This window comes from Nematolebias whitei, chromosome 18, assembly GCF_014905685.2.
Source record: "Nematolebias whitei isolate Nwh7 chromosome 18, NemWhi1, whole genome shotgun sequence".
Lineage (NCBI taxonomy): Eukaryota > Metazoa > Chordata > Actinopteri > Cyprinodontiformes > Rivulidae > Nematolebias > Nematolebias whitei.
The window spans coordinates 27,301,969-27,313,073 of NC_056515.1; the positions used below are offsets into that span (position 1 = coordinate 27,301,969).

Consider the following 11,105-nt stretch of genomic DNA (forward strand, 5'->3'; position numbering starts at 1 on the left):
CACTCTGAAAAGGTGCTATTTATAAGACTGAGCTGAATACAGCACCTCAGACTGAGGAAGTCTTTCGGATGAAAGATGAAACGTTTCTACATTTTTTTTTTGTTGTTGTTTTGCTTTGTTTTTTGAATGTCCAGAGGACCAGATTTAACTTTTTTAGATTTTTTTTTTAACCTGGATTATTGAGCATGCATCAGGATACATTGTTGCCATGTTTACGCACCATAACAAAAGCCCAAAAGTAAAAAGGTTTCAGTGAAAATCCTTCCAGCTGCACAGCATCCAATAACAGAGTAAATAATCATCCGAAAAAAGTGTTTACATCCAGAAAAAAAGAGGAATTAAAGTTTTCAAAAGCAATAACTCAGAATGAAAGTAACAGAGCTACATGTAGATGCTAGATGCAGCCACTCTAGAACTGAATTATTTTCAGAACTCATAATTATTTCAGTACTTTCAACTTAACAATTCTTTCCCACCCAACTTTAAATGTCTCTTGAATTCTAAACTAAAGCAACCATAAGAAACAAGTTTAAGAACTATCATTGAGTCTGGGTCTCTGATAAAAATGTACATTTTGCAGAGTTTTGCTGGTCACTACAAATTAAATGCATTTCCAGGAATTAAAGAGCTAAAAATGCACACACACACTACATCCTTTACATGAAAAGCCAGCAGCTGACATTTTTGGAGTTTCACGAGTGGACAGAAAGGTTGTGTTTAAAGCTCCTGGGTTTCACGGTAATTACCTCGCTTCAATGGATTTAACCATGAGTCTCAAACCCGTGACGATCATGAGGGGTTATTTGCCCCTCTCTGCTTGCCACACATTGAGGCAAAACATATGAGTGAAATAACTCAGAGCTTTGTGGACCCAGGTCTGAAGAGACTGTGAAACCAGAGGAAGCTTTCTTTCTGCCATCCCAAATCAAATTTGGTAAGAAAACTGTTTTTTTCTTCTTTGTTTTATCTTCAGGAAAAGGTGGTAGACAATCAGTGATGTAAAGATTACTGAAATATATTTTAACACTTAACCAGAAAATTACAACATTTGAGGAAGGCTTATTTCTCTTGCAACAGGTTTTTGTGCTTCATCATCAAAATCACTTTTCACGACTGAGTTTTACTTTAGCCATTTTTTCCTATTAATTTTCTGACGGATGTTCATTAGTTGCTAAAGAGGAAAGCAACCAAATGCATGACATCTCTACTAGAAAAACTAACTTAGGGTCAAGGGTGCACATATTACCAAATACATATGCAAATTTTCAGGCCGACTCTTATTACAATTTAATATGTGTGCTGTGTGTGGACCTTCCAGCCTGAAAGTGATTACCTCCACAATGTTTGATTTACAGTCTGCATTAATGAGTTCATTAAATAATAATCAAACATATTAGTTTCATTTAAGAATGTATGATACCCATTATGTCTAGTTGATTACTGAAGTGGTTTTCTGCTGACTTTCAGCTTGATGTTGTGCAATCGTACCAGTGGGATGCCTCGAGGAGACTTCAACATCTATTTTGCCAGCGGCCGAAGAGGAAATGTCAGAGTTGAGGAGTAAGCAGTATTCTTTAAAACCTGGGATAAATAAATATCTTGTCTTCTAAAGGCTTCAGAGTTCTGAATGTAGCTCAGACCTTTATTTTCATTTTATGAAGCTCCAGTTTATTTGTGGAGAAAACAATAAGCACAATATCTTAGAGATACAGTAAAGGCCTAACTAGTGTGTTCTGTATCACAGGGCGGTGGGCATAGCTCTCCTGGTGGTCATCCTTGCAGGCCTCTTCATCCTGGGCTGCTGGTACTTCAAGAAGAGGAGCGGCTACAGAATAATCAGGGTGTGACAGTCAATTTAATCACTCATTAATCAGTTTATTAGATATGATTTTTGTGTTTATCTAATTCTATTTGGTGCATATTTTTAATATTTTTTAGCAGAGCTCCAGATCTGGATCACCAGGGTATACAGGAGGCCAGTACTCTGAGGACGGAGCTTCAGCAGGGAACAAAATGCCTCTCACGGACTTTGGCAGCATCCGATCTGTGGTGAGGGATGAACAGTTGACCTTGTGTCTAAACTGGCCACCCTCTTGAATCTTTACTAGAAGGAAAACTATAAAACTGTTAAACACTATCTCTACAAGGTGGTACTTCTTAGTTCAGTTTAGATGTTCGTGTACACCAGTCAGCCATTTACTGATGTTCAATACAGAGAGCACTTGTTCAGAATAAATGGCAGAGTTCTGAGTGCTTAAGGGCACGTCAAGCCAATGCAATGCAATAGATGCATGAGGGAGATTACTTTGTCACCAAATTAGGCAAAGCAATTAAAAACATCTCGTTCCCAAGTTTTGTATAAGCACATTCATATAAGATTTAAAAAAAAAAAAAAGCTAAATAAACTCACTTTTGTTTGTGATCCTGAGCAATATGTGTAACTTGAATATTTTGCATTGGATTTAACTAAAAACTTTTCACTACATTGTAAAAATTGACTTTCAGCAACAACTCATTGATTTTATATGTTCTTGATGTGCTCTTCTCCAGATTCCTAATGCTCCTCCAGCCTATGAAAAGATGCCTTCAGAACAACTGCCACCTCCCTACTCACCCTAAAGGAGGAAAGCTCAAGATATCTACAGAAACATGGGGAAAGGCCATCCTCAGAATGTAAACTGTTGTCTAATGAAAGTGCATGCTACTGTCAACATAATGCATTATAGCTAAATACAAAGATATGAGCAACAAATATTGTACCACTTACTTTGTAAAAACCACTTTACACATGAATAAACAATTTATACACTGAAAAACAATAAGCTTCCTAAATAACAGGGAAAAATGAAAAAAAAATCACAATTCTGTGAAAAAAATAACCCAAACAAAACAAAAAAACCTCAAGCACACTTGTTCTGGACAGTTGCATTGTTTATTTCCATGCAGAAATGTCCACAGATGTTAAATGAAAATGTACCTAGTAAATATATTTTGAAAAATCTATATGGTAAAAATAAATAAATGTGACTCTAAAACATTTACATGGATTCAAACATGTAGTAAAAATTCCCCTATAAGATTTTTTTCTAGAAAAATTAAACTGTAGTTTTCAAACTACTATTTGAAAATATTGGACATTGATGAGCCGATGACAGATCAACTGTACGAATGAATGAATGAATCAAACCAAGAAACAGGTCTTAAAGCTGTATTTACATTAAAAACAGAAAAATGCTCATCATGAAATTTATTTCACTTTAGTGATTTGTTGTAATTTACTGGCCACCAATGTCTAAAAGATCACAACATTAATACCAGGATAATCTCAGTTTTTATATGAGAAACCCATCACAGTATGCAGTTTCAGTATGTGTGGTTAACACAAGTTCATATGAAAAGATAATCTAAACCAGAGGTTAAAATCTGTCCAAAATGTAAAAGAATCAAAATACATGTATAGCAATTACTGGATGCAATATGAGTCCTGTCAAAATTAGGCAAGTGGAAAACTGTATCTGGACTTTCATAGCGGGGATCAGTGCTGTTCTGGTGGGTCCGTCTACTTAAGGAGAGTGTAAAGTGGAATCGTGTGTTTGTAGGGCTCCACTCGAACCATTGGAGGAAACCACCAGTGCATTAAGAGGACTGGGGCAGTCAGTCAGCTCTGCTGAATTAACCTGGCACTGATCAGTGTTCAAAACAGCACCATCAGGACTAATGAGCAGCTTGGATAGTACACTGGCATCCATATCCAAGGCTGAGGTCTGCACAAAGTCATTTCTAAGCACTGTATTAGTCAGTATGACAGGTGGGTTGATGATGTTTTTTTGAGTTTCAGATGCAATTGCTTGAGCTGAACTTGGTATTGCAGGTGCCACTTCAAAGGTGCCGACAGTGCTTCCAACATGTGGAACAGTAGCATTGGATAGTGCTTGCATCCTGGATGCTGCACTTGTGATTGGTGGTACAGCCATTGTTGGCAGTACCTGTGTCCTTGTACCAGAAAGCACTGCTTGCATAACTGGCATTTGCTCTTTGTGTGAAGTGTTTTCCAGTCCAGTTTGCTCTGAACCCTGTGGATAAACAGTTGAGAGTTTGGCGACTTTAACTTTTGTCTGCTTTGGCTGTATTGAAGATTCAGTAGTAGTCACTGCAAGCATCTGCTGGCCGGGAAGATAATTATGCAAAGCTGGTGTGTCTGTTACTTTTGAAGCTGCAGCTGAAGAGTGGGGTACAGAAACTGGTATGACAGGGCTACACAAGGCACCTGTTGACAAGCTGGGTAATACAGGTAAAGATGATAAAGATCCTGACAATTTGGGCAAGGCAGTTGATGTTGCAGATGATAAGGTGGATGCAGATTTAGCTTGTGTAACAGTACCAGCACCTATCCTGATTGTAGCTGGTGCTGAAACAAAAGCAGGGGCACTAGTTTTTACTGGGGAAACTATGGATGGTACACTGTCCAACCTTGGTGAGGAAGAGACCAAAGTGGGTGTACAAACAGGAGATAATCCAAAGTTACCTGTATGACCAAATGGAAACCTAGGAAGAGCTGATACATTTGTTTTGCTGGGTATCAGTGTTGAGCCTAAGCCAGGTGTTCCTGTAAGTCTGAATGGCATGGCATGTGAAGTGCTTCCCATCAAAGATGGACAAACAGCAGGTGCACATGCTACAAAAGGAGAACTTACAGCTGGCACACTAGGCAGCCTAGCTGTAGACTGGGATAAAACTGATGCTCGAGGTATAACATTGACAGGACTTGCATCTTTGGGAGCTAATGGTGATCTAGTGCTAACAGGAGTGGTGGTAGGCACTTGTGGTGCAGGGTTAGAGATGAAAAGGACATGACTGCCTGGACCCAAACCCTGGGGAGGGACTACAAAGCGTGAATTGTTCAGGAAGATCTGTGTGCCAGCAGTAAGTTGCGTAGAGGTGTTGAGGATTATCCTCTGCTGAACTGTGCCAGCAGTGGAGGTGGTGACTGGAGCGTAGTTGGATGGTGTAGAGAAGGTGGTTTGAGTTTTATTACTGGCAAGTTGAGAAGATAATAAAGAAGTATTCTCCTCATGAACACTGCTTTTAAAATATAGGGACTTTGTGTTAGGAACAGGAATTTGCATTTGGGCTGAGCTACCCACAGTAGCAATGGCTACTTCAGCAGGAAAGCTGTTGGACGAGGTACCTGCAAGTATACCAAAGTCCTTCTTGTTCTTATTTCCTGTAAGTGATGTGAGAGCAGTAGACTTAGAACAGCTTGTCTGAGAGATAACAGAAACCAAGGGTGTACCATGGAGTGGAGAGCTGGTGGTAAGAGAGCTGTGAGAATCAAGCTGGGTTGAACAGCTTGTGGCAGTTATTACAGTTGTGTATGGGACCAGCCCAGTGGTGGTGGCAGCTGTTGAATAGCTGGTTCCTTTTATGGACACTGGCATGGTCAATGAAGGAGAATGTGACAGTGCACCAATTGTCTGCCCGATAGATGTAGTCTTTCCTGTCAACTGGATTCCAATACCTGGTAACAAAATACATTTTAATTAATAACCTTAAAATTGTCTGTATTTCATGCAATACTGATTCTGATTGAGTTATTAGGATAGTCATGAGGATAGGTAATTGTAAACACAGTTCAGTACAATGACATTAAAAAAAAACACAGCTTCTCATTCTTTCAGCTACATTCTGGTGTACATTCTCAGTCATCCAGGACATGAAAAAATAAAATAAACTAAAGACAACTGGACTTTTACTTTGTAGTTGAAGATGTTTTACTTCACTGTAAGTGAAGCGTTTTCAACTGAAAAACAGGAGTCCAGTTTTGTTTGTAAAATATTGAGTGAGGTCAGACTACATGATGCCCATTGTTGTTTAATCTGATTTGAACAAGGACAAAAATAATCCATTCCCATACAAAGCTTATACACAAAACCTACCTGAGGGCAGAGTGTTGTTGGTGGTCTTGGACAATGCATCTGAGGTGACACTGCAAACAGGCTGAGCTGAACTTGATCCCATCTTTGGAGTTTGGCCAGTTATTGAAGAGTTCAATGTCTGTCCACTCCCAGTTGTCATCGTTGGCTTTGGTAAGTGTCCCATGAAGGTGGTAGATGAGGTCACAATGGGTTGGCCTGTGAGCATCACTCTTGAACTGGTAACTGACTTTGAGAAAGAGGGTGTGCTTTTTGGTGTTGCTTTGCTTGAGGTTGAGGAGGATGATGGAGCAACTAAAATGTATTTAGTAACATGGGATCTCCCATCTGTACTGGCACGTTTCACACCAGTCTTGCTTAAAAACTCTTGTGTGAGAACTGGAGAAATACCAGAGCTACTTAGTGATGGAACAGCAACAACATTTTTTAATGTTGAAACTGGAAAAGTAGAGCCAGAAGAAGCTGTGTGCACCACTTGAGACAGATTTGTTTCAGCAGTTGAAAAGGTAGAGCCTTGACTCAAAGCAATAGCAGTGCCTGCTTGGTGTTCTGGGCCATTTAAAGGAATGCTACTCGTTCCTGTTGTGAGCATAGAATGAGTAAATTTGGAAGCCTGCTTTTGGGTTTGGGCCATTGAGATGATTGTCTCTGTTGGGACAGTAGGTGATGTCTGAGAGGGGGCGTAAGCAGACAAAGTGGCTGTCTTAGATACAAGGAAGGCTTTTAACTGAGGAGAAATAGTAATAACTGGACTGGTAGGAAAAGACCCAAGTAAATTCTGGTCTGAGGATGTCTGGACTTTGACGATGCCTGTGTTTCCCCCTCTAGTTGTTACCAAGATAGACTGGGAGTCACGGATACACACAGTCTTAAGCTCCTGTTTAGGTTCTGTAAATGTAACACTGTCAGTAAAAACAGCTCTGGAATGAGTTGTGATGGTTGAAGAAGTCGTCATGCTACCTTTTGATGCGTTGGTTTCAGCAATGCAAGTTTGCGACTCCTTACATCCTGACGTGTTTAGAGGCTCTCTTTGCAAATGAGGGGTGAAAGAGAAAATGGGATTTTTCCCAGTTTTGGCATCTTTTATCAGGTCCAACTGTTGAACAGGGATTTTACTTTCAGGAATGCTAAATCCAGAGACATCGGTTGATATACATACAGGGCTGGCCACCTTAGAAACTGGAACCTGGATGCTCTTGTTCTGTTTTGGATTTACATTGGCCGTCTTTGTTTCAGTCTTTTGAATGAGAAGGTTAGAAGGTAGAAACACTACTTGTTGCATAACCTTTGTTGCAGCATTCTGGTCCACAACAGAATGAACAGACATCCTGACTTGGCTGCCACTGTCTTTTCTTACAAGGTGACTCAGTCCCTCGGGTGCCTTATACACCACTTGGATAGGACTTTTTGGCTCAGTCTGGCATGATTTAGCCTGTGGTGTTTTAGGAAGAGCTGCCATTTTTATATCTGGCTGCTCATGGACTTGTGTCTGCTGGGGTGTTTGTGCTGGTATTTTCTGCAAGTTATCTTGGTGACTGGATGGAAAACGTTGTGCTTTAGAAACTTTTAGGTTTGTCATTACAGAGGTAGGCAGCGAAACCAAAGACTCTTTTCTCTGTCCATCTACGTTGGACAAACCTGGGAAATCAGTTGGTCTTTTCATCAAGGTCACTTTGTTTCCCACACTCTTAGCCAGCAGGGTAGGGATGGGCGTGTAGCCCTTGGGTAGTCCAAAGGGTGGGATCAGGGTGGGATATGTGGGTGAAACTGTATTATGTGCTGGCATGTTTGTTGCCCATGATGAATCCCTGGATTGACTTGCTGGGACCAACACATATTGCAACTCTCCCCTCGACTGTGCAGAAGGAATATTGGTGCCAGCACCTTCAATTCTTGGCAACAGACCTACATCTTTCTCTTTGGCCAGAGTGAGTTCTTCTGCAGCAGGCTCAGCACCAAATTCTCTGGTGATTGCTAAAACATAAAAACGATTATTAGTGTTTTGTCGATAAATGATATCCGGGTTTCTGTACAATATTATCACACATCAAATGCTTGCACAAATACAACCACATTGGCTTCTTTGGCAGTGCCAAGCTTCAAAGACAACAAAAAACATAGATGAAAATTGTAATATTAAAAAAAAAAAAGTCCGACTCCAAATATTTTTAAGGCTGGTCAGCAAATATTAATTTTCTAATTAACAAACATAATTACCTGCTAAAATACTTTTTTCAATTCAATAGATTAATTTAAAAAATGACAATATAAATAATTACATGTTGAACACAGACACATCTCTCTACTGCAAAGATAAAGATATGATTATTGTAAAATTTATTCTCGTCAACGTCTCCTTAACTTTTAATGCTGTGACTTTGTGCTGCATAGACCTTTTCTGACACACAAAAATTAACCAAATGTTTGCACAAATTGCAAATCTTGTCTCTTATGAGTTCAAATAATAGCCGACAAGTGATAGTCTAGTTACTAATTTAATTTATAAAGTTGTAACTGTTTTAATTCAGTCACTAACCAGTTGTTGGTGCATTACAACATTCTCACTAATTTAAGTCCAGCAAAGAACAACTTTAATCTTTTATTACAGCAACAAAAATATGAACATTAGTAATTCAAGTTTATTTACTTTACCTCCACTCCAAAGGCCTCTAGGAACATGCTCCTGATCCTCCTCTTCTAATTCTCCACAATCATCCTCCAAATTCCTCCCTTCATCATCATCATCATCATCATTTGATGATGATGATGATGAAACACACTCCTCACGCACAAAGTTATTGTACTCTGGATGCTTCTTGAAATCATCAAACTCCTTCTTTAAACGAAGCCTGTGTTGGTGAAACAAAATAATTGAAAATGTCTTCCATTTTAGCAATGAACAATTGCATTACAAAAAGTTATTTAAGCTGGTTGCACAAGAATAATGATTTTTCTGTACATAATTTATTCAGATGCTAATAACAATGTCATCAATCTGTTAAAATTTCAAACCTGTTTCTTTGGTAGGCCTTAACAAGTTTTGGTTCCCAAGGTAAAAGTTCGTTCAGAAGTCTGATTAGAGTGCTGTGGAGTTCTTTCACTGCTTCTTTCTTATAGTACCACCGACCCTGTGTGTTCAAATACAAAAAAAAAAAAAAAGAAAGAATGTACACAGAAGGTAAAGCCTTCTTAGAAGTTGAACTTTGCATTTTCTAGAACATGATGAGGGTAAATCACCTTAACAGATGCTTGATTGTCACCTACCAGTTTCTTTTTCATGCTCTCCAGTTCATCAAGCTCATCTTCAGTCCTACTGATCAGCTCTCGTAGTTCATCTAGGTTGCTGCAAACCAGCTACATATGACAAAAACATGGCAAAAATAAGAAGGCTTAGGTCAATACAGTAAAAAACTTTTGAGTCTATTTAAAGAAATGTTATTTCAAATAATACTACATTAACCTCCTGAGACCCTGCGTCCACATATGGGGACATTACATTTTGACTATGCTGTACCTTCTACTTCACTCTGTTCAATAGTGTTTTATACTTTGTTAAGCCATGCTAATTTTGTTGTGTTATGCTGTAAAATAAGCGAATTGTCCCCATCTGAGGACTTTTTTTTTTTTTTTACAAGTGTGTCATAACCATGTAACAAAATACAACTTCCTGTTCGAAGAAGAAGCTTTATTTATACACAAAACAGGTCCATCTAATCACAAATATCTAGGAGATATGAAAAATGCATCGCAAACCAGAGCTCGGGTCTCAGGAGGTTAAAAAGAATAATGCTGAATCGGAAAAAGCTGAAACCATGTGGTTAACACACATTTTAAAACCATGGTTTATAAATAAATAAATAAATAAATTGTTTTGTCTCATTAAATACACCTCATTAGTCAACACACACATATTTTTGCACTTTTGATCTGTTTTTAATTATCAGTGTCTAATATAACAACATGGACATGGGATTACTTTAGGAAACGCCTTTTAAGCACAGTAGTGTTGCAGGACTGCCGAACTTGGTTACAAAATGGAGAAAATTAAAAACTTGGTCCAAGACGGGCCAATATTAGTAGATACATTAACTCAAGTCAGACACTTTTTTCCTCACTTGCTCTCGTGCAAGGCGGACGCATTTTCTTCCCTCTCCTGTTCTCCTGCTTTTTTGCTCTCTGTGTATCGGAGCTCCTATTTTTTACATCTTCCAAAACTAAATATACTGTCATGGATCTGGTGAGCTGGACTTTCAATGCAATCGACAAACTCTTTTCAACAAAGCGACAGGGTCCTGGAGAGCCCTCATGCACCGCTGAGACTCACGCAGGATACGTCAGGATCCGAGGTCATTCCACAATTTAGAAGCCAGAGCTGAAAAGGCGCCGTCTCCTCTGGATGTATAAAAGGTATTCGGGACTGCTAAAAGCATCTGGTCAGATGATATACGAGCACGTGATGGCATATAAAGGTGAAGAAGTTCAGAAAAATAAGAAGGACTAGAACCATTCAAAAACTTAAAAAGAAACAATAGAACTTTAAAATAGATTCAAAACTGAACAGGAAGCCAATGAAGGGACGTCAAAATTGGAGTTTATGTGCTCCTGCCTACCTGTACCAGTCAAAAATTGTGCAGCAGCATTTTGAACCAGCTGTAAATGTGAAAGGGAGGTCTGGCTTACTCCGATCAAAAGAGAATTACAATAGATGGGAAGTAATAAAAGCCTGGATCAACTTGATTTTTGACAGGCGCATGGCAGTCAAGTTTCAGGCAGGGGTCCATTTTCACCCTTAAATTTGTAACAATGGATTTTTCATATGGGGCCAAAAAGGAAAAATCAGAGGTGGGGAAACTGCTAGGACCACTGGATTTAAAGATAATAACCTCAGTCTTGTATTTTTTTTTCTTGGGGAGCCAGATAAGATGTTAACAAGGCCCTTGAGTTTGACACATGCAGGTATTTCAAGTCAAAGTTTCATTTGTCGTTCGCACCATGTGATACATGTGGTGGAAAAAAATTGTGTACACAGGGTCCCAGTTACATCCAACACAAGTATAAATTGTAAAGAGAAACAGTAATAATATCTAAGATATGAACTAAGAAATGCACTAAACTAAGAGTATACTAAGCACCAATAGCACAAAAACAATTCGCCGGGGGGGGGGGGGGGGG

General features: G+C 39.1%; 3 protein-coding genes across 3 annotated transcripts in view; 1 reads left to right on the plus strand and 2 right to left on the minus strand.

Moving 5' to 3' along the window:
- Nucleotides 1–785: 785 nt before the first annotated feature.
- mlana (melan-A) lies at nt 786–2,899 on the plus strand. Its single transcript, XM_037692633.1, has 5 exons — nt 786–934; nt 1,468–1,560; nt 1,745–1,841; nt 1,939–2,049; nt 2,551–2,899. The coding sequence occupies exons 2-5, from the start codon at nt 1,472–1,474 to the stop codon at nt 2,617–2,619; spliced, it is 366 nt and encodes a 121-aa protein (XP_037548561.1). The 5' UTR covers nt 786–934; nt 1,468–1,471; the 3' UTR covers nt 2,620–2,899.
- A 507-nt stretch (nt 2,900–3,406) lies between these two features.
- On the minus strand, nt 3,407–6,018 carry LOC119424526 (uncharacterized protein PB18E9.04c). Its single transcript, XM_037692011.1, has 2 exons — nt 5,937–6,018; nt 3,407–5,518 (listed from the first exon to the last, which is right to left on the minus strand). The coding sequence occupies exons 1-2, from the start codon at nt 6,016–6,018 to the stop codon at nt 3,564–3,566; spliced, it is 2,037 nt and encodes a 678-aa protein (XP_037547939.1). The 3' UTR covers nt 3,407–3,563.
- Nucleotides 6,019–6,502: 484 nt separating this feature from the next.
- The window catches only part of LOC119424527 (uncharacterized protein KIAA2026), a 9,114-nt gene continuing 4,511 nt past the window's right edge, over nt 6,503–11,105 (minus strand). The window contains exons 5-9 of the mRNA XM_037692012.1: nt 9,198–9,287; nt 8,946–9,061; nt 8,581–8,782; nt 7,572–7,653; nt 6,503–6,603 (exon numbers count right to left, since the gene is read on the minus strand). Coding sequence (XP_037547940.1) covers nt 6,503–6,603; nt 7,572–7,653; nt 8,581–8,782; nt 8,946–9,061; nt 9,198–9,287 — 591 coding nt within the window. The remainder of the gene's footprint in view (nt 6,604–7,571; nt 7,654–8,580; nt 8,783–8,945; nt 9,062–9,197; nt 9,288–11,105) is intronic.